General features: G+C 42.2%; 1 protein-coding gene and 1 non-coding gene across 5 annotated transcripts; both read left to right on the top strand.

Annotated features, from left to right (window-relative positions):
* Positions 1-6: 6 nt before the first annotated feature.
* On the top strand, positions 7-24,278 carry Lrrc42 (leucine rich repeat containing 42). 4 transcript variants are annotated; one of them, XM_008833005.3, is made up of 9 exons: positions 7-199; positions 1,358-1,390; positions 5,975-6,461; positions 14,845-14,976; positions 16,449-16,567; positions 17,707-17,795; positions 18,241-18,354; positions 22,003-22,087; positions 23,777-24,278. In XM_008833005.3, exons 3-9 carry the CDS (start codon positions 5,989-5,991, stop codon positions 24,049-24,051), a joined length of 1,287 nt encoding a protein of 428 aa, XP_008831227.1. In that variant the 5' UTR covers positions 7-199; positions 1,358-1,390; positions 5,975-5,988; the 3' UTR covers positions 24,052-24,278. The 4 variants fall into 4 exon arrangements, with proteins under 4 accessions (XP_008831227.1, XP_008831228.1, XP_008831231.1 ...); XM_008833008.3 differs by lacking the exon at positions 7-199 and adding an exon at positions 285-352; XM_008833006.3 differs by lacking the exon at positions 1,358-1,390.
* Positions 24,279-26,272: 1,994 nt separating this feature from the next.
* On the top strand, positions 26,273-26,376 carry LOC115070355. Its single transcript, XR_003849519.1, has one exon. It is a non-coding gene; the product is annotated as a U6 spliceosomal RNA (small nuclear RNA).
* The last annotated feature ends 235 nt before the right edge of the window (positions 26,377-26,611 follow it).

Here is a 26,611-nt window from a genome sequence, read left to right as displayed (position 1 = left end):
CCGAGCTTTCCCCTGCCCCGCTGGTCCCGCGGTCCCACTACACCAGGTAGCCCCCAGCCCCGCCCTCTTGCCAGTCTCTGGTGTCCCACCCACACCAGCTTTGTGACCCGGGTGCCGGGCCGCTTCCTGGTCAGCCGTGCTCTGGAGAAAGGAGCGGCCAGCGAGGTGCGGCCGCTCGCTGCCCCGGGCAGGGGCACAGGTAGGTGGCGGCCGCGGGCTGGGCAGCTCGCTGCGCCTCCGACCGGGCGTGGGGGCGGGGGCGGGGTGTAGGACTGGGGGAGGGGAAGGCCCGAGGGACGAGGTGGAGCTCGCCGAGCCGAGGTGCGAGGATGCAGATGTAAGGGTGTGCGAGGTGGGTACTCGAGGGTGGGGTCGGCGGCGTGCCGGGGGCTCAGGGAGCTTGTGAGAATTGGGGTTCGGGCGAGAGACGGAGTAAATTAGCTTGGTGGACTTGGGGAGGAGCTTGGGTTGGAGTCCTGGGAAGCAGAGAAGGATTTGAGGGGTGCACAGAGGAAAGGACCGGAATAGGGAAAGTGTGGGGCCTGGGGGCCGGGAAGAAATAAGTTGGGCAGCGCGCGGTGGGAAAGAAGGCGATTCTGAAGGTTGGGGACGCAAAACGGGAAGAGATGGAGAGATTAGGGCCCAGGGGCAGCTCCGAGGGTGAGAGGAAGGAAAGAATGGATGGTGAGGGACAGAAGGGATGGGGGCTGGAAAGGGCGGGGCGGGGAGGCAGGTGGCGGTGGGGTTGGGTCTGGGGGTCGCAAGTCTCATTTCTGGGGGGCTGGGAAGGGCCTGAGCTGGGAGTGGAGGAGGGGCAGAGGAGCTGGGAGTGGTGAAGAGAGAGGCTAGGATTTGGGGGATGGGAATTAGATTTTGTGTGAGGCGCTGTGGAGTGAGTAAAAGTATCAGGATGTGGGAGAGATTAGGTCGCTCTGGGGGGAAAATAGGGAGCTGGGTGTGTGACACGAGTTTCTGCGGCTTAGGGGAGCAGGCAGGTTAGGGAAGTGCAAGTTACAGGAAAAAAGAAGTAGTGAAGAACTGAACTGAATAATGGCGGTGACAGAACAATGAAGGTGGATTGTTGGTGGTTAGGTAGTTTAGAACTAGTTCGGGTTCCTATTTTAGGAAAACAGTTTTTAGTATTGCATTTTCAAATCATCCAAAGGTGTCTGCAGTCTTGACGGTCATCGGTTGACAGATGTTTTTCTAGTGTGTGGATATGGCGGATTTCTGAGAACCCTGGCAGGGAGAAGGACGGCCTCATCCCCAAGTCAGCCCTGACTCTGTTCCCACCCACTCTTTCCTCGCATGCCCACTGTTTTTTCTCTTTTAAAAAATATCTTTCTAAACCCCACAGCTTGAGCCAGTGAATACCGGACAGATCCAACAGGTAGGTGAGATTAATTTCTAGCATTTTCAAAACATCTTTAAGGCTGTTGTCATAATTTTAGGCTTGCGATACAGCAGCATGCAGTAGAAAGATCTTGAGCTTTGAATTGAATTCTGGCTGTGCCACTTACTAGCTCTGATCCTTAAGAAGTTACTTCATTTCTCTGAGCCTCTTCATCTGTTAAGTGGCAATACCGACCTCATAGGATTGGTTGGTTACATGACATCATTTTTTGTAGTACCTAACACAGTGCTTGGCAGCTGATAGGTATCTAATAAATGTAGCTATCATATCTGGTATCATCAATCATTACTGTAACCTATTTATTATTCTTAGGGAGGATTGTTTATCTATTAAGGTTAGGTGTTCTCTCTCTCTCTCTCTCTCTCTCTCTCTCTCTCTCTGAAACAGGGTCTTGCTATGTAGCCTTGGCTGGCCTGGTACTCACTTTGTTGCCCAGGCTAACCTAAAATTCACAGTAATCCTTTTTAAATTCTTGAGTGTTGGGAGGTATGAGGTGTGAGCCACCACACCTGGCTTTCTTTTTTCTCTTCAAATCAGTCAGGCTCAGCTCACAGTTTCAATACTATTACCCTGTTGTGCCCCTCCCCCTTCACCTGACTGATATAATTATGTTTTTTTCTTGGAAACTAGCTTTAAAGTTTAAAAAACTGCCATGTTTAATTGTCAGTTATATATCTTGCCTCATTCAAAGAAGCTGTATAGAACTGAATTTTTAATGTACCAAGGTTATGTTTCATTTATTTGAAGAAATGATATGTTTTGTGGTAGCTTTAGCTGGCTTGTGGTACATGCACTATTGTACCGTAGTGTATGCTGTTATGTATGTTACAAAGCTGCTTCTCTGTAGTAAGCTAGGAGACCCATTACACAGCGTGTCACTCTGTTACTCTAATATATAATGTAGCTACTACAGATCTCACCGAACAGTATTGTTATTGCAGGTACTTATTTTCTTAATTTACCAGTTTGTAGGAGTTGGTTTTTGTTTTTTTTTCCCCATTTCTGGAACAGGCCCTGTCTCTTAGGGGTCAGTTTGTAATCTGCCACCATGAACAGTAGCCCAGGAGCAAGCAATGCCCATTACAGAAGCTTTGTGTAGAATCATCTTGACTTTATGGTTCCTAAAGTTGAAAGTTCAAACATTCATTTAATCCTTAGATCATTTTATAATACTGTACAAACTTCAAGAAGTGCCTTATTGGGAGAATGCAGGTTGTTAAACCAAAGGTTACCATGATTCCCTAAACTGAGGTTAGTTCCCTCAAATGCCGTACATGAAGAAAGAGATATCTTAGATACTGTCTGGACAAGTGATGTACATTTACTCTTAAGGAAATACTGAATTTTTTTGTCATTCAAAAAGAGAATCTCAGCCCAGTGTAGTGGCACATACATTTAATCCCAGCACTCTGGAGGCCAAGGCAGAGGCCAGCCTGATCTGCATAGCAAGTTCCAGACCAGGTGGGGCTACAGGGAGACCCTGTTTCAAAAAAACGAGAGAGAAGAATGAATGTGAGAATAGCACCAGGCGTGTACTACATGCCTTTAATCCCAGCACCCAGGAGGCAGGTGGAGGTGGAGGTGGAGGTTAGCCTGGTCTACATAGTGTATTCCAGGCCAGCTGGGGCTACAGGGAGGGAGGGGGAGGGGGTATGATGAATAGCATTTGGTGTGGTAGTCCAAAGATATAATAGTTATGATAGTCATAACTGTGTGCTTAAAAAATGATTGGAAGGTAAACCGTCCAAAATTTGGGGTTGAATAGGGATTAGCATCTGAATTCTGCTCCCAGCCTGCTTGTGCCCTCTACTGGGTAGAATCACACTTTTCCCATTTTCATGGGAAGTAGTCATCCAGTCATCTATCCATTTTACTCCAAAATTCATGTAACTGTTGGAAATGAGGATTAAAATCAATGCAGATGTGCAGAACCTGGATTCATATTCTCTCTCTCTCTCTCTCTGACATCATAGTGTGTCCATCCATTATGATATTGTCCGTAAGATTTGCCTTTCTACTGTTGAAATTAGGTCATTCAGCTAGGCATGGTGGGTCATGCCTGTAATCCCAGCACTGGGAAAGTTGTGGCAGGAGGATCTTGAGTTTGAGACCAGCCTGGACTACATAGTGAGTATCAGGCCAGTCTGAAATGGTGATATAAAATAAAAATACTGTAGCCGGACATGGTGGCAAACACCTTTAATCCTAGTGGGAGGCAGAGGCAGGCGAATCTCTTTGAGTTCAAGGCCAGCGTGGTCTACATAGTGAATTCCAGGACAGCTGGGGCTCCAGGGAGACCCTGTTTCAAAAAAAACAAAAAAATAAAAATACTGTCTTTCACTCATTTGTTCGTTTTTTTTGTTTGTTTGTTTGTTTTTGAGGTTTTTTTTTTTCTTTTTTTTTCTTTTGGAACGTCTCTCTCTGTCACATAGTTTCTTTGGAGGCTGTTACTTGATAACTATTTTCTGATGTTCAGGTAGAGTAGGACTCTGAGCAGTCTCAGATACAGACTGCAGAAGATCTCCTTTTTCTCCTGTCAGGATTAAGGTCTATGAGGTTGAAGAAGCCAAATACCCCTGAAAGAAGCACTTAGAAAGAGGGAGACGGTCTTCAGCAGCAGACACTGAATGTTGGCAAGAGAAGAGTTTGGATTACATATAAGAGCTGGCACTATGACAGGACTTTTTTAAAAACTGGTTATAATTTTAGTTGTTTTGTTTTCCCGCTGGTGGTACCAGTATACCCCATCATCTGCTTCTACCACCTACAGAAGGGTCTGGCAAGTGGGGGAGGCGCCTGTAGCTGTTGCTTGGAAGAGGAGCTGGCTCCTAGCAACAATGTCAGCAGGCCTTCAGCTCAGAGCACTAAATCTGCCCCTTTGAGGTCTGATTCAGTTCAGTAAATATCTGTTGAGTGCTTACTCAGTACTAGGCACCATGTGCCTTGCCTTCCAAGAGCTCATAACTCTCGGTACAGTAACAAGTGAGCATAGTACATGGTGCTAAGTGCTGTGTAAAAAGAAACCCTGGGTGCTTTGGGAAAACTAGACAGGCATGGATTGGTACAGGGGTTGGGGAAGTTTCCCAGGAGAAGGGTAAGTGATGGCTGAGCTGAGTGTTAATGATGACTAGGAAATAGCTAGGTCAGGGAGGCATAGAAGGTTGCTACAACCAGAATCAGTAAACCAAGCCAAGTGTACTGGGTTAAGATAGAGTGGCCATTTTATCCATGTAGATAGCAGGCCACAGAGTAGGCGTAGATGAGCAGGGAAGAGTGTGGCTCCAGGGCAAGGTTGGGCCTTTTTCTCTGATGTGCTTTATACATATAATTATCCTTGGGAGAAACATGGATAGTAGTGATTTTCACAAACAGGACCATTGTTTGATCTCCAGAGACTCAGCATTTTTGTTATTGACTTAATTGTTTGCTGACTCCTCTAAGTGGCTTCAGAGCCACATTGTAGCCCTGCGTTGATGCAGAAACTGAGTTGGCTCAGTCTAAAAGTCAACTGAAGTCTTTTAGGGATAATTTCATTATCTTTGCAGAATAATATCAGACATATATTAAATTTTACTTCCCTTCACCTTTATAGTTGAAGAAACAGTAATCAGATGCCTTCGTTTTACTTAACAGCAAAGTCTTGTATATTTTGAAATTTGTTACTCAAAAAATCATGTATTTTTTTTCCCAATTAATTCTTGGGTGTGTAATGTCACCAACATGATTGCAGAAATACTTTTGTTTTCTGACTTACCTCAGAGTACTCTAACAGAACCTGAACAGAGGTGGTGCCTTCAAGGAGTATAATAATTTTATTTAGCTTTTGTAATGAAGGCCTTTATTTGTAGATTCAAAACATCCTGTTGCTTGTGGTTTACATAAAGTTTAGTGAACTAGTAAACTTTAGCTCTCATAACTGTCTACTTGGACACTGTTAATGTCTGGATGAATTGAACTTGCTTTCTTTCTCTTGGTATGCAAAGCAGCAAAGGCAGGCCCAGGAACCAATCAATAGAACAGTGAGCTGTGTGTAACAAGTGGTGCGAGGTGCCAAGTTAGCAGGGGAGTTACATGTTGCTTATTTCAACCTTTTTTTCTGTGAATAAACTTTTTTTTTTTAATTCTACAGTTTTAATGGCTTCATAATAGTCCATGGTGTGTATAAACTTTTATTCAATAATAAATTATAGAATAATTTATTTAATAATGCTCCAATTTTGAACATTTAGTGTTCTAATTGCTTTGTTAATATAAACTGTGCTGCCATGAATCTACTTGTAAAAGAATTGTTAACATTTTTGATAACTTTAGAGCAACTGAGAAAGGAAATTTGAGTTTGAGGTTCTGAAAGAAGAGTATATCACCAAATAGGTAAGAAAAGGGAAAAAGGGGGCATTTTAGGTAATGACAATAGAAGCATCCTCAAGTACTAAAGTCTCAACAACTGGTAAGCTTTTCTTTCCAGCAAAAGCTCATAAAGCTGTGGGCATAGCAAGATGAAGTTTCCTATTACAGGTGACATTTTAATTGGATTTGCTTCCATATGCCTTGCTTTTACAGTTGCAACCAAGGCAATGGCTTACTACCTCAACTCAGAAACCCACCTGGACCCAGGACCCATCTACGTTCGAGAAAATGGGCAGCTACATATGGTCAATCTGGCTCTGGATGGTGTCAGGAACAACCTACAGAAGCCCCGGCCTTTCAGACTATTTCCAAAAGGCTTTTCTGTGGAGCTGTGCATGAACAGGGAAGACGACACTGCCCAGAAAGAGAAGACTGATCACTTCATCTTCACATACACGCGCGAGGGGAATCTGCGGTACTCTGCCAAATCCCTCTTTAGCCTCGTTCTAGGATTCATATCTGACAATGTTGATCACATTGATTCCCTCATTGGCTTTCCTGAGCAGATTGCTGAAAAGCTGTTTTCTGCTGCTGAAGCCAGACAGAAATTCACAGAGCCAGGTGCAGGGCTGAGGGCTTTACAGAAATTCACTGAGGCCTATGGAAGTCTGGTGCTTTGCTCACTGTGCTTGCGAAACAGGTGGGTATTCTCATTAGGATGGTGAGCTCTTTATTGGATATGTTTATCCTGTCAAGCCCTGGGGCTTAGTGGGCTCATGAGTTCTACCATTAAATAGTACTTCAATTTAGAGCTTCCACATGCAAAGTACAGGCCATTTTATTGAAAAAAAAAAAAAAGGAAAAAAATTGGGCCGGAGAGATGGCTCAGTGGTTAAGACCTGGGTTCAAATCCCAGCACCCACATGGCAGCTAACAACTGTCGGTAACTCCAGTTCCAGGGGATCCGACAGCCTCTTCTGTCCTCCGTGGGCATTGCACAACACAAGTGCACTTACCTACATGCTGGCAACACACTCGTACACATAAAAAAATAATAAATTTTTTTAAAAAAATCAGTCTTTCCTCATCTCCCAGATAACACCCTTATTTTTAAAATGTTTTGTAAGGATTAGGTTGGTTACCACAGCTTTTCCAATATATAGAAAATACTTTGAAATCAACTTTGTGATGTCCTCTTTTGAGATGGGGTGTTGCTAGATTGCTCCTACTGTCCTCCTCCTCCTCCCCATGCCCCCTTGGAGCCAACTCATAAGAGTATATGGAAGACAAGGTGTAATCTGCCAAATATCTCATCATATGTCCTTGGGAATGTGAAGATCAATACTAAGAACTCTTGATCCTGTTTCACTAGATACTGTTAGGTTAAAAAGTAACACTAAAAGAACAAGTGATTAAAATTTCAAATATCCTAAAGTTTGGGAAGTTTCAGATAAGATTCCAGTGCCAAAGCCTGTCCCTTATAAAGCAACCTTTTTCTCTTGTAACTGATTTACTTTTGGTCATGTACTTTTTTGTATTTATTCAAAGTATGCCACTATAATTTAACCTTCCCACTGTGGGATGTGCCAATCTCCTCTTGTGGCCCCCTGTCTGTTGTGCACCCCTGCATGGTCAGGGTCTCCCTGTAGTCCCAGCTGACCTGAACTCACTGTGTAGACCAGGCTGGCTTTGAACTCAATGATCCGCCTGCCTCTGCCTCCCGAGTGCTGGGATTAAAGGTGTGTGCCACCACGCCGGCTTACATCTCCTAGTTTTAAAAAAGTAAAATAGTAAAAGTGACCATGGCAAACTGTTCAAACATGAGCACAGACAAGTATAAAACTTCTCTTTCTCCTCTCCTATGTCTTTTCCCATAAACAACTGTTAGCTATTTTTTGTTATTCCAGAGATGTTCTGTACATTTACGTGTTTTGTAGCTTTCCTGTATTACACACAGCTATGTGTTTCATCCATCCATGCACCTTGCTTTCTTCACATAATTTGAAAATCATTTATAATTAGTATTATGGACTTTTTTGTGTGTGTGTGTCTTTTTGAGACAAGATTTCCCTGTAGCCCCAACAGGCTTGGAACTCACTAGGCCTTGAACTCACAGAGATCCACCTGCCTCTGCCTCCCAAGTGCTGGGATTAAAGGCGTGTGCCATCATGCTCAGCTATCATCTGAATTTTTTATGATTAGAAAATGAATAGCAGTTTATTTGATTCTGTGTGTGGTGTGTTTTACTGAAGATCCATCCCAGGACCTTGTGTATGTTAAGCCCTTTTAACTGAGCCATATCCCTAGCCCACCATTTTACTATTAAGATGTACAAACCTATAAAGGAAAGTAAACCAAAAATATGTGATAAAAAGAGAAAGCAATAAAAACCAGAATATATAAGCTAAAATTCTTACACTCTTAAAAAGATGAAGGAAAAGGTAACTAGTTTAAATTTAATTGACTCATAGAATTAATGATTTTACCCTACATCAAATACTTTCAAAAAGCCAGATAACAGAACCATAAACTGAGTGCATCTCCTGAAAGCTCTGTGTTATAGTCAGTCAAGGCAGGACACAGGGCTACTGTCAGTAGAAGGAAAGAATTTAACTTGCTTTAATGACAAAGCCAATTTATTTATTATATATTTTATTCCCTCCCCTTCTTTCTTCCATTTTATTTTATTTTTTGTTTTTTTCTGTCTTTTTGAGACAGGGTCTCCCTGTAACCCCAGCTGTCCTGGAACTCACCATGTAGACCAGGCTGGCCTTGAACTCAGAGATCCACCTGCCTCTGCCTCCAGAGTGCTGGGATTAAAGGCATAAGCCACCACACCACCCCTTCCATCTTTTAATAGGATCTTTTTCTGTGCCCAGGCTGGCCTCACACTGTCAGTCTCCTGCCTCAGCCTCCCTTGCCCTGCCCCATGCCTTTGTTTAAAAAAGGTTTCTTGGGATTTATTTATTTTTATGTGTTTGAGCCTTTTGCCTACATGTATATAAGTGCAGCACATGTGTGCAGTGCCTGCCGAGGCCAGAAGAGGCAATGAGTCCCCTAGAAGTGGAGTTACATATGGTTGTTAGCCAACATATGGGTACTAGCAACTGAACCTGGGTTCTCTACAAGAGCAGCCAGTGCTCTTAACTGCCAAGCCATGTCTCCAGCCCCAAGCCCTTCATTTTCACTTCTAAGTTATTTGTTTACTGTAGAAAAATTAGAACACTGAAAAACAGAATTATGTATGTCTTGTTTTAAAATTATTTTATAAAAACAATACATATTTGGGAAACACATAAATCTAATATTAAGCTTTTTATAATCTAGCCAGGCATGGTGGTGCACACCTTTAATCCCAACACTTGGGAGGCAGAGATGATAGGCTTATCTCTGTGAGATCAAGGCCTTCTTGGTCTACTTAGTGAGCTCCAAATTGCTGGGACTACAGGGAAACCTGTCTCAAAAAATAAATTTATAATCTCACCACAGCAATCATTCTCAAATGCCCGTTTTTATGCATTTAAGAATGGAGTCTCTACTACTGGTATTCTATTTTCCATGCTTGCTATTTATCCATATTCTGTGCTCTGACTGATGATAGTGTGATAATAATGGCACTTTTATTCACATTTGATGAGTACATAAATTAATGTAATAACCCCAGTATCAAAATAATAAAATAAGTTCTGCAGCATTCTGGAAAGTGGTTTGGAATATGTATTGAGAGCCCTAAAAACATCCACACCATTTTTTCAACCCATCATTCACCGTATTGATCTTATTTGTTTCTTTGTTTCTTTGGGTTTTAAATGGGGTCTTAATCTGAAGGCCTGGCTTGCTTGCAGCTCACTGTATATTCCAGCTGGCCTCAAACTCAGATAATCTTCCTGATTTTTCCTCTTGACTGAGATGGCAGGCATGTGCCACCATATTTGTCCATAATTCCACTTATGAAGACTACGTCAGCCAGGCCTGGTGAGCACCTTAGGAGGCAGGGTCTGTCTTAAGGGAAAATGTGGTTCCAAGGAGGTGGCTCTTCCAAACAGAGTCACACAGTTAGTAGGAGCCAACCTTGCTTCTCCTCTTACTCTCAAGCTCCAGGCAAATGGAGGAGCTGAAGCAAACATCTCTCTTGTGGGCCAAGGCGCACACCTGTCACCTAGCACTCACAAGGCTGAGGCAGAAGGTTCATGGACATTTTGGCTACATAATAAAATCTTATCTCAAAAAGCAGATCTAGTCCAATCTCTAATGACAGTGTTCATCATTGTACTGTTTGTGGCAATGGGAAGCTGAAAGGCAGACATTTAATAGGGAACTTGTTAAGCAAATTATGGTACAGTAGTGAAATGAAGTATTAAGTAGCTTTAAGATAATATGCCAAGGTCATTTAAATGATGTGGCAAAATGTTCATAATGTAATAAATGAAATAAAAAGCATAAATCCAGGCATAGTGATTTAGGCCTGTAATCCCAGCACTTGGAGGTGGAGACAGAAGGACTGAAGTGAGTTCATGGCAGACTACATAGCCAGTACCACCAGACTAGACAAAGCAAAACTCTGAAATTTTAAAAAAAATACTTTAGGCAAATGGACATTAAAAACAAACAACTTTTGCTGGATAGATGGCTCAGCGGTTAAGAGCACTGGCTGGTCTTGCAGAGGACCTAGTTCAGTTCCCAGCACCAATATGGCAGCTAATAACCATCCTTAACTCCAGCTCCAGGGGATCTGACACCCTCTTTTGACCTCCAAGGACATTACACACACAGGGTGCACTTACATACATGCAGGCAAAACACACAGAATAAAAATAAATTTCTTTTTAAGGACTGTGTGTGTCTGTGTAGGTGCAGGTACATGCATGCCATGGTATGTGTGTAGAACGGCCCATATATGGAGGTCAGAGGACAGTTTATGGAGTTGGTTCTTTCCTTCCACTTTTATATGAGTCCTGGGGATTGAATTATGTTGCCAGACTTGTGCAGCAAGTACTTTACCCACTTGACCATCTTGCTGGCCAGATCCTGTTTTTAAAGATTTTTATTTTTTAATTATATCTATGTGTATGGGTTTGTTTGGGAATATGTGCATGTGAGTACTGTTGCCAGTGGAGACCAGAGATGTCAGATCCTCCTAGAGCAAGAATTACAGGCAGTTGTGAACTTCTCAAATGGGTGCTGGGAATCAGGCTCAAGTTCACTGTAAGAGGAAGAAGTACTCTTAACCACTGAGCCATCTCTCTGGTCCCTGGACTCTATTTTTAAAAACATTACTAGGAACTGGAGAGATGGCTTAGCAGTTAAGAGCATTGACTGCTCTTGCAGAGGACCTAGGTTCAATTCCCAGCACCTGCCTGGTAGCTAATAACCATCTATAACTAGTTCCAGGGATCCAGTGCCCTCTTCTGGCCTCCACAGTCATTGCATAACACTGGTGTACCTACCTACATGTAGAAAAAACACTCATACACATACAAAAATAAAAATAATTTAAAAATTAAAAATAAAATATTAATTATTCTTGGTGGTGGTGGTGTTTGAAACAAGATCTCTCACTAAGGAGACCAAGCGTGCCTCAGACTCAGAGACCTGCCTGCCTCTGCCTCCACTTCCCAAATGCTGGGACTAAAGGAGTGTGCCACCATGCCCTGCTAAAACATTATTAATCATTTTTGTGGTTTGGGGGATTGAACACAAAGAAGTTTGGAATGACTTTATTTTTTTTTTTTTTTTTCCTTTCTAACTCTAAATTTGGGGCTTTTAATTTTTTGTTGTTCTTTTTGAGACAGGGTCTCCCTGTAGCCCCAGCTGACCTGGAACTCACTACGTAGACCAGGCTGGCATCAGCTGGCATCAACTCAGGGATCTTCCTGCCTCTGCCTCCCAAGTGCTGGGATTAAAGGCGTGCACCACTATACCTGGCTTTAAATATTTATTTAAAGAAAACCCTATAATGTCTACATAGATTGCAATTGGTTTTATTTTCTTTTTACTTTCTGTAGTTTCTTAACCTCCCCACCCCCCATTTTTCCCTAGGATCATGTATTACGTTTATATTTTGTTGTTTTGATTTTTGAATCAGGTCTCCCTTAGTCCCAGCTTGCCTGGAACTGGCTATGTAGGCCAGGCTGGCCTCAATCTCACAGAAATCTACCTGCTTCTGCCTCCACAGTGCTGATATTAAAGGCTTGCACCATCACGCCTAGGTATAATTTTTTTAAATACAGCAAACATTTTTCAGCATAATCTTTTGGATTGGTTGTTTTTGTTTTGAAACAGGTCCTCACTGTGTAGCCCTGACTGTTCTAGAACTCACTATATAAACTGGCTGGCTTTGAACTCACAGAGATCCTCCTGGCTCTGCCTCCCTACCATGCCTAGATGGAGTGTTTTTATTTTTATTCAGGTACAGTAAATTTTTAGTTTTGATCAAAACCCTCTTTTAAAATTTTTTATATTTATTTTTATGTGTATGAGTGTATTGCCTTCATATATTTAAATTGTACCCATGTTGTACAATGCCCATAGAGACCAAAAGAGGGCATTGGATCCCCTGGAACTGGAGTAACAGCTATCAGGCAAGTGCTGGGAACTGAACCTGCGTCTTCTGCAAGAGCAGCCAGTGTTCTTAACCACTGACCCATCTCTCCAACCCCCAAACCCTCTCTTCTTTTTTTTTGAGACAGGGTCTCCCTGTAGCCCCAGCTGCCCTGAAACTCACTATGTAGACCAGGCTGGCCTTGAACTCACAGAGATCCACCTGCCTCCTGAGTGCTGGGACTAAAGGTGTGCACCACCATGCCCAGCTTCCCCCTCTTTTTCTAACTCCTCAGGGTCACATAAGAGGACAGGAGATGTGGGCTTGTGTTTGCAATTCAGGGCTGAAGCTGCAGCAGCAGAGGTTGTACCATTACAAAAGGGGTCAAGCCAGAAGCAAGGACCTCGAGAAAGTAATTGAAAATAAGGAATCTGGTAGTTGAGAGCACTTTCTGTCTTGGCATTAAGCCATCAAGCATTCTGCCAGGAGAAGCCAGTGTCCCTGCAGCTGGGTCCAGCCCTACAAAATCTCCTCTCTTGTACTGAAACTCTAGTGATTGTCAGTCCCGCTGGTGGTTCCAGCACAAGTATATTGTCCCTAAAACATCACCCTATATTACTGAAGTAGTAGTAACTACCATATAAAGCGTGGAGGGCTATAGGCTGTCATGTACTTCTTAAATGTTTGTTTTCCTTAATAATTCTGGAAAGAAATAATTGTATGCAGAAACTGGAAAAAATTGAAGGTCCAAGGGGTTAAGTGATTAGGCAACTAATAATTAAGGCTGTTAGAATTCAAAGCTGGGCTGGCTGAATGACTCAGCAGGTAAAGGTGTTTGCCACCCTATGATACAGGCCTGACAACCTGAGTTCAATCCCTGGAACTACATAAAGGTGGAAGAAGAGAACTGACTCCTCTTCCTAATAATTTTTATTTTTTAATTCAAGCTCAGGCACTAAAGTGTGTTTCTTATGTCTCTACTATACTGTTCTGATCCTTCAGAGGTCAATATGGAAAACTAGTTACAAGAATCTGGAGCTTTATGTCCTAGATTGGCATCCAGTATTGCCTGTGGCCTAGAATGTTGGTCCTTGGCCTTGAATTCTATAATATTAATCACATTACAGAGTAGTATGTCCCTCACAGATAACCCTTACTTCAGAATTACTAAAAATCTTTTGGTAATTGATCAAAGAATGTGTATTTTCCTTTCTCTAATGCCAGTAATCTCCTAAACCCCATTAACACACTCCAACACCGTGGTTGGAGGGTGGAAAATGGTTGATTTACAGTACAATTAAATTGCATCTGAGTTAAGTAAGTCTTCTGTACCCAGCTGAGCTCCCTCTCCAGGCAGCTTAGATTTTGCAATTTAAAAAAGGTACCAGTATCTCAAGCCATCTGTACTTACTAGGCAGGCCAGTGATCAGTTTGAGTGCCTCTAATTTTGGTTGGATATAGGAAGAAAAGAGTTCCATCCTGTCTCTTGCTCTCTGATTATCCATCCTGTTTTTGGCAATTGTTATTCTGCTGACTAAAAGAGATGTAGACTCTTTATAATCCCACCGATACTAGTATACCCTCCTGCTGTAGAAATTTCCAGGCCTCCAAGAGGAAAGTAGACAAGAAGCAGATGCTCTCGCCGGTTAGTTTCCCTAGTATCTTTGGAATCGCTTCCCTCCTGTTCCTGTCACACCTGATCTCTTTCATTTTTTCCCGCTGACCTCATTAGAAATAGATGAACAACAAGAAGGCAGGGCAGAGCCCAGCTGGGTTGTGGAATGCCATTTTGATCTCCTTTTCCTCTTCAGGGACCTCCCTGATGCTTCCTGATAGCAACTTGGCAAGGTGTGCCAGTGTTCATGGTTTGTCTTAATAACCATCTAAATGAGAGTCATGCTGCCACATACTTTTGGAGTGGTTAAGGTAACAGAGGCCTTGCGGTATGGATGGGCTTGTGTTTGAGAAGGAACTGTGATCTGCAAGATAGCTCTTGAGGTACTTTTGAGGGTATATAGATTAAAACCTAGACTTCTTGGTCTTGTTTTAATTTTCATATTACTATATAACATAGTATCAGATAAAAAGCAACTTGCTAGGTATGGTGATTCATGCCTGTAATTCCAGCACTTGGAGGTTGAGGCAGGGAGGCTTAACTGTGTGTTTGAAGCCAGCCTGGACTATAGAGTAAGATCCTTTCTCAAAACAAGTGAGTAATTGAAATTTTGAATATGCTAAGCTTGGAACTTCGCAGATGAAACCCCAACTAACTCCAAGGTCTGTCTAATGCCAAAACAGATGTTTTCTCTTGTGATTTGCCTGTGTCATATACTTCTGTTTATTCAAAATATTCCACCATTGTGTACAAAGTCTTTTGAGCCATTTACTAATTAGTCCAGCCCTTGTGAGACAGTCATCAGTGAAGTGTGCTTATCATCTCTTACTCTTGGGTGAAAGCATGTTAGTTGTGGCACAGAAACACAAATTGAAAGTTTTAAAAGACTAGGAAGAAAAGCTACTGATTGCTCTCCGCACTGCACAGGTATCTGGTGATTTCAGAAAAACTTGAGGAAATTAAGTCTTTCCGGGAGCTGACCTGCCTGGATCTTTCCTGTTGCAAGCTTGGAGACGAACATGAACTTCTAGAGCATCTCACCAATGAGGCCCTGTCCAGGTACTGGCCTGCCATCACTTGTAGATGATTGTTTTATTTTTAAAGGATGATCCAATGGGATCATCTTAAAAGAATGCCAGTTACTTTCCTTTCCCGTGTTTACTTGTTATAGGCTAAAATATTCTTAGCCTCTGTGCACTTGGTATAAGCCCTGTAGATTGGATAAACCTTTGTTCTCTTTTCTGAATAAACTTTATTTAGCATGTAATCCTGGAAATCATCTGGGTGGAAAAACTGTCCAGTTCTAGTTTATTCTAGCAAGAGATAAAAAGTTTGAACTAGGGGGCTGGAGAGATGGCTCAGTGGTTAAGAGCTGACTGCTCTTGCAGAGGACCCAGGTTCCATTCCCACACCCACATGGCTGCCATGAACCATTCTTAACTCCAGTTCCAGGGGAATCTGACGCCCTCTTCTGACCTCCAAGGCATTGCACGACACGGGTGCACTGACATACATGCAGGCAATACACTCACAAAATAAAAATAATAAAATATTTTTTAAAAAAGTGAGCTAGTGAGCTGGCTCATTGGATGAAGGTGCTTGCTGCCAGACTGACAACCTGAGTTGTCAGACCTACATGATGGGAGAACTGACTCCCTCCCACAAGTTGTCCTCTGACATCCACATGTGTACCACAGCACATGTACGTACACATATACACACACACACAAATAAATGTATTTTTTTTTCAAGACCAGCAACAGCAGAAAAGGGCATTTCAAAATAGAACAATTTGGTGAGATTTGAATGGTGTCATGGTGCTTTGCTTGTCAATATGACAAGGGAAGGACCCTGAGTGGGGAACTTCCTTTATCATTGTCCTGTGGTCTTGTCTGTGAGCATTTTCTTGATTGTTGAGTGATAAATATCAGAGGTCCTGCTACTGTGGGTGTGCCACCCCTGGGCATGTGATCTTGGGTTGTATAAGGCCAAGGGGCTGGAGAAATGGCTCAATGGTTAAGAGTACTGGCTACTCTTCAGAGGACCCGACTTTAGTTCCTAGCACCCACATGGTGGCTAACAACCATCTATTACTCCAGTTCCAGGGGGGAATCCAATGCCATCTTCTTGCCTCCACAGGCATTGGTACAGTTACATACATGCAGGCAGAATACTCATAACACATAAAATAATAAAATTTTTGAAAGAAAAAATGAGGCTTGGCATAGGTTTGAGGAGCAAGCCTGTAAGCAGGTTTCTTCATGGTCTCTGGTCTCTGCTTCAGCTCCTACCTTGAGTTCCTGCTCAGGCTTCCCTTAATGGTGGAAGGCCAGTTGGAAGAATAAATGAAATAAACCCTTTTCTTCCTAAGTTGGTTTTGGTCAGTGTTTTATCACAGCAGTAGAAAGTAGCTAGGACATAACGGACTTTTGCAATATTTAGAGATACTGATATTTTTTTTTTAATGAAATGTTTCAGAGCATGTTCTCAAACTGTACTTAAGTGATGTATTTATGGACTTTGTTTCCCAGTGTAACTCAGCTCCACCTGAAGGATAATTGCTTATCAGATGCTGGCGTGAGGAAAATGACAGCCCCAGTGAGAGTGATGAAAAAAGGCCTGGAGAACCTAGCACTGTTAGACCTATCCTGTAAGTTTATTAGCAGATACAGATTATTAGTGTTGAAAGAACCATTCTAGAGATCATCATCCCCTTCATTTTAGAGGTGTTTTAGAGGTGATAAAAGGAAAGCTGACCTTTCTAAGGGCCATAGCAACCTAGTGACAGAAAAGCACTAAATAAAACCAGATGGTCTTGACTTCTGGCCCAATGCTTTTTGCAACATACCAGCAATTCCTGTAGGGCAGGAAAAGTCCTTTCAGATGGCCCATGCACTCAGTGTGCAGACAGGGCTCTTCTGTCATATTAAGAGCACACATAAAGGGTATTTGGCCCTACTGTCTTTGAGTCTCTGGTCCACGGTGTCTATCAGCTGGATTCTTTTCATCACCTGTTTAAAAAAATGAGAAATCCATAACTATGCTAACTTACTCAAGATTAACCAGACTTGCTGGGCGTGGTGGTCCATGCCTTTAATCCCAGCACTCAGGAGGCAAAGGCAGGCGGATCTCTGTGAGTTCGAGGCTGGCCTGGTCTACATAGTGAGTACCAGGCCAGTTGGGGCTACAGGAAGATCCTGTCTCAAAAATACTAAAAAAAAGAAAAGAAAAAAGATTACCAGACTCTATTGACTCCAGTGGTAGGAAGTCACCAACTTGAGTGTCCAGTGAATCTGTGGTAGGGTAGTATGGTTCACAATGAGTATAAGTCCCAGGGGTGAGGTCAGGGCCTAGCTTGCTCTGCTATTTTTTACTAGCAGTTTTGTGCCCTGGGGCAACTTATTTAACAAAGGCTCAGGACTTTGATTTTTGGTCTCTGTAAAATAAGGATAACACCAAGTTCTCTAACCTACCTCCCAAGGAGATCTATTAATTCATTAAATGTGTTTTGAGCATCTGTTATGTCCCTGGCACTGTGCTTATTACATCCTAGAGAAATGGCTAAAGCAACATGCTGATGTGGGAAGGTACTATATAAGAAAAGTTTTAGAAAAACAAGATTTAGTAAGAATAGTGATAGCCCCTATGTGTCCAAGTACCCTTGAAAATTTTTTGATACAAGACAAATTTATAGTTTATCCTAGCCTGAATTTTCTTCTCCTCAGCTTACGTTGGCATTTTACCAACAGTTATATCATGACAGAAAACTGCCTTGTTTTTGACATATAGGTAACCCTGAGATCACAGATGCTGGAATTGGATACTTATTTTCTTTTAGAAAACTAAACTGCTTAGATATCTCTGGGACAGGACTAAAGGTAAGGCTTTTGATTTTTTTTTTTTTCATTTTTCCAGACTTGTGATTTGGTACTTTGCTTCTGTTAATTGGTGTTTAGAAGCAGCTGGTATTTATTATAGTCTTATTTTGTTTTTTTGAGATACAGTGTTGCTACATAGTCCTGCTAACCTTTTGCTCATTGTGTAGCCCAGGTTAGCCTCATATTCAAAGCAATCCTCCTGCCTTAGCTTACTGAATACTGGAATCTCAGGCATGTACCATCATACCCAGCTAGTCTGGGTATTTTCGTTTTACTATGTAGCAGCCTAGGCTAGCCTAGAACTCATGATCCTCCTGCCTCAGCCTTTTGAGTATTGGAATTACAGGTATGTACCACCAACCTAATTTATGGTGGCCATTTGCTACTGAAAGCAAGTAAGATTTGGAAAAATGTACTCATGTCTCTGGTGTTTCTCCCTCACTAGGATGTCAAAGCCATCAAGGACAAGCTCCAGGCATACATAGGCCTTGTTCACTCCAAAGTGCCTTTGAAGGAATTTGATCACAGTAACTGCAAAACAGAGGGCTGGGCTGACCAGGTACAGTTATTACAACTTTTCATTTTAATTGTAGATACCTTATCCAATACACTGAATAAACAATCTTCTTGATATTCTTAGGCTAAATTATGAACTTCACCTCAAATCAGAGATGCTGATCGTCTGTTACCCATTTACTTGAGGAATTAATACTGGATTTCAGACTTTAATACTTTCCTGCTCTGGTTGATAGGTTTGCCCTCATCCCTAGAGGACTTAGGAGAACATGCCAAATGACTTGGGAAATAAGAGAATTCAGGTTTTCTATACAAAAAAGAAGAAACAAACCAGTCTGCCCTAACTTCAGGACAGATTCTCGTACAATGTGCTATACCAGAAAGAGATAAAAATAAACTCTGGTGTCACACTGTGAAGGGTTCAGATCTGGCTTTTCCTTCCCTCTTGGGCTCTTTGCTTTCCTCCCAGAGCCTTAGTGAGGAGTCTCTTTTTGGTCTTTCTCACTGAGTTCTGCCACTGAGAGAACTTAACTTTTACTCTCTCTTTTTTTAAGATTTATTTATTTTTATCGTTACGTGTATTGAGTATGTGCCTGCATGTGTGTATGTGCACATGCATGCCTGGTGACTGAAGAGGCCAGAAGAGGGCATCCCTAGAACTGAAGTTACAGAGTGCTGGGAACTGAACCCTACTTTCAGAAGAACAGCAAGTGCCATCTCTCCAGCCTTCTCTTGACTTGTTAATGTCCTTTCCCAGAATAGTGAAGTATAGCCCTAAATAGAAAGTCAGAAGGTAACCAAGTAGGGTGATGCAAATAGATACCAGCTTGCCTATCTGGGGTTCCTTCTCCTCAGACACTTAATAGGTGTTTCCTGGTAGAGACCTGGAGGATTTTGTCCTGGGCCCCTCTTTGACTTCGAGCCATAAAGCATGATGGTGGGCCTGTCCAGCTGCCTGATTATAACATCACTTCCCTATAGTTAAGAAGGAAGACTAGTGAATCAGTGTTTGAGAAGCACTTCAGGTTTGCTCTAGACCATGCATAGTGAATTTATTGCCTGAGTATAGCCCTGGTTGAGTCCTAGCATCTAGTGGACTTGGGCAGATGTGGGTGGGCTTGCCAAGGCCTGATGCAGTTTGGTAACAAGTTAGATGGTAGAAAGGGCTTAAATTGTAGAATCAGAGACTGCCTAATTATGGAATTTAGATCTGCCTCATCAGTAGCTATATGACTAAGGTAAGTTTGAGCCTTTATTTTTTTCATCTGTAAAATGCAAAAACTAAGAATTCTCTTAGAGGGCTTGGTAAGAATCGAATCACAGACCTAGCAGTATGGCCTTAAACACAAGTTGAGTGGGCCACTGTAGTTTCCTACCTTCACTTCAGCTGGCCTGCAGAACTTGCCAGCAGTGCTTTCCCTGACCTTCTGCTCATCCATTGCAGGAACTGGTCCAGCCTGACCCACTCTCCTGATCTCATCAGATGATACAGAAGAGTCAGTATGCCTAACAGAGGCCCACTTCTCCATCTCAAAATTTCTCCACTTCCCTCCTCTGAGAGAAACAACTGCCACTTTATGTCACTGATAATCCCTTGTTTGTTTTTCTCTCAGTCCTAGTCCTAAAGGCCTTCAGCCTCCTTCCCTACCACCACATTCTCACCATCACCCTCGGTATATGGACATCAGTTATCCATATGCTAGTGTGTTCCTCAGCCCCAAGTGCAGCTGTGTACTGTGTCCTGTTCTTGGTTCTCCCACCTCTTTGCCTCCCGCTGCAGTCTAGCCTCCACTGTTCTGGAAGCTGGTAAATAGCCTTAGTCTCTACCTTTCTTGACTCTGTGATAGATGTAAACATACATGCCTTGGGGTTTTTCTCTCTTAGCTCATTTTCCCTTTTCTCTTTTATACCTTCATTCCCCCTGGTAATCTTAGGTTCCTCCAGGTTTTAAAATTCTCTTTTCAGGGATGACTCTAATCCGGGGCTAGAGAGATGGCTCAGTGGCTAAGAGCACTGGCTGCTCTTACAGGAAACCCAACTTTGGGTCCCAGCACTCACATGATGACCAACAACCATCCATAACTCCAGTTCCAGGGAGTCTGACACCCTCTTCTGGCCTCTGTGGGCACCAGGCAGCACGTGGTGCACTTACATACATGCAGGCAAAACACTCATACACATAAAAATAAATGTTTTTTAAAACTATGACTCTAATCCATCAGAAATCAGTTGCATTCACAAATATTGTCCACAAGTCTCTGTCTGGCACCTCAAATTCAGCTCTTCCAGACTAGTTTCCTTCTACATTCTCAACTGGCCCACCCTGTTTCTGTTAGTGGAAGGACTGTTTCTCTTTTTCCAACTAAACTCATCAGGTTCGTTTAGTCCTTCATGGCTTTCCATTAGATTGGTTCCCATTTTCCATAACCAGGAAATCTTATTGGAGGGTCCACAACTAATATATACCAAGTGCTGTCTGGTGTGGCAGATACTGTGATAAACTCTTGATGCAATCCTTGTAATAGTCCCGTGAAATACTATTACTAATCCCTATTTTACAGACGAAGAAATTGAGACTCAGAAATTAAATCAGTAGCTAAGGGTCCTCTGGTGAATGTGGAAGCTGCTCTAAGTGCTCTGTGGTTGGTGGTTTTGTTGTTTGTATCTAAGTCTTGCTTTGTATCTCAGGTTGGCCTCAAATTTTCAGTTTTCCTGCCTCAACCTCACAAGTTCTGGAATTACAGGTGTGCACCACCATGTCTGGCTAGATGTGTGCTCTTAGACTCTTGAACTGCTCTGTATCCTGCAAATGTTTTCTCTAACTTTAATGATCATGTGATCATTTCATTGCATCCTAGTGAGAAATAATTAAATACAAAGTTCTTGTCACCCATATTTATTGAAATGATTATTTGCCTTTTATTCAGTTATAGTTTATACTCAGTCACATTTCTTAAGGAATTAGCGTAACTTATAATTAGCATAACTTATAATAAAATAGATCTGTAGCAGTTAAGAATAGAATCTGAAGTGCTGTGAGAATATGAAATGTGAGCATTCTGCATACATAGGAAAGTTGAGTCATTGTCGATGTATTTTAAGGCATGAGAAGGATCTCAGGATGTGTGAAAAATATTAAGACTAAGGTTTTAGATTTTAGTGTTTAGTTTAAAGATGTGCGGTTTATTTCTAACAGGAATAAGAGTGGAAATAGGCAGGGAGTAGGCTTAGCAGACTTTGTCTGAGTCATACAGACATAGATTGGGCATATTTACTGCATCCAGACTAGCTTGATACTTTTTTTTTTTTTTTTTGAGACAGGGTCTCCCTGTAGCCCCAGCTGTCCTGGAACTCACTATGTAGACCAGGCTGGCCTCAAACTCACAAAGATCTGCCTGCCTCTGCCTCCTGAGTGCTGGGATTAAAGGTGGGCGCCACCACGCCCAGCTTGATTCTTATTTTTATCACCAGTCATCTAAAATAAAATTTACCACACAAGTTTGTGTTTCAGGAAAAGGAACAAAGGAGGTAGGAATGGAGCTCAGAGGTGTAGAGTGTTTGCCCAGCACGTGCAAGGCTCTGGGTTTGATTCCCCAGGCTAAAGAAAAAAGTAGAAAGAAGGAAAAGAAGCAAGGGAGGACAAGAAAGGTTTGCGATTAAAAGCAAGTTTTTGTTTGGTTCAATCTTTCAGATCGTTTTGCAGTGGGAGCGAGTGACTGTGGAAGCTGTGCGGCAACGGAAAGATGCGGGGTCTCGGAAAGCAGCTCAGTACTTCTGTGAGAAATTCTCTTTTTGTGGGGCGGGGCGCACACTTTTTCTCTTGTTTAGTGTTTTTTTTTTTGAGACACAGTCTTCCAGCTGGTCTGGAACTCGCATGTAGACCAGGCTGTCCCCAAACTCACAGAGACCCGCCTGCCTCTTCTCCCAAGTGCTGGGACTAAAGGCATGTGCCACCACAGCCAGTGGGTTTTTGTAAAACAATCAGCCTCTTTGTGGGAAACACCTAATAGCATTGATTTATTATCACCAAGATGAATAGTCTTTTCAACGTAGGTACACCACGGGAAGGTTGTTTTTTATAATTATTTATTTGCATTCTCCTCCCAAAGAATTGCAGTGGCACAAGAGTAAGTGGAGCACAGAAGATTAAAACGAAGTGAAATGTAGCCAGCAGATGAAAGCAGGGCTAGATGTATATTCGGTGGTCAAGGCCTTGCCTGGCATGTGTGAGGCCCTGGATTCAATCTCAAGCACTAGGAAAAAAAGTAGAGAAAAGAATGTAACCCAAATACTCTTTAACAGAAGACTAGATAAACCGAATGTAGTATTTACATGCAGTAGAATATGATTCAGTCTTTCAAAGTAAGGACATTTTGACACATGAACCTTGAAGTACTTAATAGTTACAGATAAAGTTAGAAGGTAAAAAGTTCTTTGGGTTCATGAGACAGCTCATCAGGTTATAGTTCTTACCATGCAAGTTTGATACCCTGAGTTTAATCCCTGGATCCCATAGTGGAAGGAGGGAACTACTCCCAAAAGTTGTCTTCTAGTTCCACATGTGGGCATCAGACACACAAACATATAATTATAATAATAAAGTATTCTGGAGGGGTACGGATAGGAATGTAACTCAGTGATAAAATGCTTGCCTTGGATGTACAAAGCCCTGGGTTCTATCCTCAGCACTGAAAAAAATAAAAGTTCTGGAGATAGGTTAAAATGGTAAAAAATTAATTTTTTTTTTTAAATTTCGTGTGTGTGTGTGTGTGTGTGTGTGTGTGTGTGTGTGTGTTCTGCCTGCATGCAAGTGCACTCATGTTGTACAATGCCTGTGGAGGCCAGAAGAGGGTGTTAGATTCCCTGAAACTAAGTGAAGGATCGTTGTTAACCACCATGTGGGTGCTGGGAACCAAACCTGGGTCCTCTGCAAGAGCAGGCTGTACCCTTAACCACTGAGCCTTCTCTCCTGCCCTAAAATGATAATTTTATGTTGCATATATTTTGTCATTTCAGACAATACTTAGGTGATAAACTGAAGGAAACAAAGATTGCAAAACAAGAATCCTAGGACATAAACTACAGGGTGAGATTGTTAAGATTGTTGCTGGAGTTGTGCCACAGGGACATCTCACAGTAGCTAGAGTCAGGTCCAGGTTTTAAAGGGGCGGAACAAAAAAGAGCTAACAATTTTGAGGTTTTAGACTGTGTCTATACTTTGTATACATTATTTCACTTATATTCTTAGAAAGCTGAGAAAACTGAATCCCAGGTTTTTGTTCAGACTCACTTAGAGCCCAGTAAGAGCCATGCTTCCCCTCTGCTAGTACGTCTGCCACTGCTTCTTCACAGGGCACTTGGCCCAGACCACCCTGGGACCTTTGACTTGAACAGCTCCCCAGACTTGCAAGCCTTGGCCTACCAGCTCAGAAAACTTGTCACCCACCCCTCTGATATTCTTACAGATCAGAAGCAAGCTCTCACAGAAGCCTCAAGGAAATGTCCCCTGGCAGATACCCACATGAACTCTTCTGGAAAACTCCAGTTCTATAGAGAAAAAGCTCCAGACTGCCACGGGCCACTGTTGAAGCATGATGCTGCCTTGAGCCAGGAGTCAAAGAAGTGCAAGAAGAGAGCTTTCGAGGGTTCTGAGCTGGAGCAGAACAGCTCTTCGCAGTCTTCCAAGCAGAAGTACGTGTGTCTGGCTATGGAAGACTGGGACTTGCTAAATTCCTACTGACAGACACAAGTTTGACCTTTCTCCCTTCACCTCTAGTGTGTGAGGGCAGGAGACTGATGATAATTTTCTTTTGGTTTGAATTTACCTATGGCATTAGCATAGCAAGCAGATATTTCTACTTTTGCGGTGGGGGAGGGGAATGTTACTGAAGTCTGTAATAATCTCTAATGTATATTTTCAATACATAGTAATTTTTTCAAATAAACGAGTTCTGCTTCTGGACTGCAGATTGGGAACCTCAGCAAATAACACCGTGTGAACTAACAAGGCAGCTTAAGTATGTTTTCTTCTGACTGCAATTTGGTGCAGCTGACAACACAGATGTGAATAAAGCTGTTTCTGATTGAATGCTCCTCTGGGCCATGCCCTGTCCTCACAGGAACTGTGGTAGGTAGGAACTAGCCCCAGTTTAGAGCCAAGAAAACTCAACCTTAAGTGACTTGTTTAGGGTAAACAAAGCTTGTAAGTTAGTGTTTACACTCTTTTTCCCACCAGCCCAAAGCCCATTCTGTTTCATTGCCTTCTTTGTGGGGTTTTTTTTTTTTTTTGAGACAGGATCTCCCTATAGCCCCAGCTAGTCTGGAACTTGCCATGTGGACCAGGCTACCCTGTGTCTCACAGAAATCCACCCACTCTGCCTCCTGAGTGCCAGGATTAAAGGTGTGTGCCACTGTGCACAGTTTTACATTGCTACCTTTTTAGTTTTTGTTTGATTTTATTATTTTATGTATGTGAGTGTATTGCCTGCTTTTATGTAGGTGCAGCCATGTCGTGCAGTGCCTTCAGAGGTCAGAAAAGGGCGTCAGATCTCCTGCAACTGGAGTTACGGAAGGTTGTCAGCTGCCATGTGGGTGCTGGGAATCGACCTCGGATCCTCTGCAAGAACAGCCAGTGCTCTTAACCGCTGAGCCACTTCTCCAACCCCCTACATTGCCTTCTTAATGGTCCATTTATTAAACTCCCAGCCATTAAGTATATTAAATAAACCCCTGGTAAACTTCACTGCATTCTTTCAGATAATAGCAGTGACTTGCCTGAAGGTCAAAAGCTTCTTTCATCCCTTCGATTTACTGGAAAAGACCCAATGATAAACGTTTTAGACTTTTTGGGCCTTAAGATTTTTGTTGCAGATACTCAGCTCTGTCCTCATAGCACAGAATCAAATATAAGTAAGTTAGTATGACTACTTGCCAATGCACTTTTGTTTACAAAAACAGGTAGCTGAAAAATTGGCCAGACTCTGCCAACCTCTTAAACTCCTGCTGTTCAAGCTTACTGTACATGTGAATCACCTGGGGCTCTTGTTAAGCAGATTCAGGCCAGTCCAAGCTGGTTGTGATGTTCCAGCAAGGAAGGATTATAAAGCTGAGGCAACATAGCAAGACCCTATTTGGTTTTTTTTTGCGGGGGGTGTTCAGTTGTGATTTTTTAAATTTTGTTATGTGTATGAGTGTATTGCCTGCTTATATATACCTGGAACTGGAGTTACATACAGTTGTTAGCTGCCATGTGGGTGCTGGGAGCCGAGCCTGAATCCTCTCCAAGAGCAGTAGTGCTCTTAACTGCTGAGCCCTCTCTCCAGCCCCGTTTTTTTGTTTTTGTTTTTTAAAGCAGATTAAGCAAATCTGGAATAGGGTTGAAGATTCAGCATTTTGAGCTGGACACAGTGCATGCCTGTCATCCTCAAATTGTGGAGGTGGGAGCAGGGAGATCTAGAGTTCGAGGCAAGTCTAGGTTACATGAGACCCTGTCTTAAAAGGAAATTGAGCATTTCTAGCAAGTATACAGGTGATACAGTGCTTCTACCATATTGAGTAGCAAGGCTCTAGCTCCTAGCTACATTGACCACTACACATTAGATACAGACTTCAAACCCAAAAATATGAATGAAGAATACTTCCATTTTCAAGCATTGATTACATGTTAAAATGGCAATGAAAAATACTTTGAGCCAGAGATAGTGACACATGCCTATAATCCTAACACTGCCAAGGTTAAGGATAGGAGGATTATATTCAAGACTGTTCTGGGCTATATGAATGGAGACCCAGTCCCAAGGGAAGAAAAAAACAAAAACAAAACAAAATGTAGGCATGGTAACACACATCTTTAATCCAGCACTGGGGAGGCTAAGGCAGGAGACTGGGAAGAGTTCAGGACCATTCTTAACTAGTGCATTCCAGACTAAAGGAGACTCTATCTTTTAAAAAAGAGCAAGAAAGTGCTTGCTTCGGCAGCACATATACTAAAATTGGAACAATACAGAGAAGATTCTAGTAAAAGCAATTTTAAGTTTATTAAAAGCAAGAAAAAAATTAACTTTTTACTTTTTAAACTGTCTACTAGAAAAACTTAGATGACAGACATGCCTTGCATTTGTGGTTTACGTTTTATTTCTGCCCAACAGGGCTGTTCTAAATGTACCCAAATTTAAAAGGTTAGTGAACAGCAAAACTTACAAGCAACTGAGAGGAAGGAGAAAATACCTCAAGAAATTGGGAACATTGGTTTGACATTTGGAAATGTTCTGTACTTTAACCAGGTTTTCTTTAAAGGCAGA

This window comes from Nannospalax galili, unplaced genomic scaffold (assembly GCF_000622305.1).
Source record: "Nannospalax galili isolate Female #2095 unplaced genomic scaffold, S.galili_v1.0 scaffold356, whole genome shotgun sequence".
NCBI lineage: Eukaryota > Metazoa > Chordata > Mammalia > Rodentia > Spalacidae > Nannospalax > Nannospalax galili.
The sequence above is the reverse complement of the archived record's forward strand: the minus strand, read 5'-3'. Positions and strand labels throughout refer to the sequence as shown.

Bases quoted from the DNA above. Each gene is read 5' to 3' on its own strand.
- Lrrc42 (XM_008833006.3), top strand. From the start codon at position 5,989: ATGGCTTACTACCTCAACTCAGAAACCCACCTGGACCCAGGACCCATC. The intron at 6,462-14,844 runs GTGGGTATTCTC...CGCACTGCACAG, and splicing joins TCACTGTGCTTGCGAAACAG to GTATCTGGTGATTTCAGAAA. The intron at 18,355-22,002 runs GTACAGTTATTA...TCAATCTTTCAG, and splicing joins CAGAGGGCTGGGCTGACCAG to ATCGTTTTGCAGTGGGAGCG.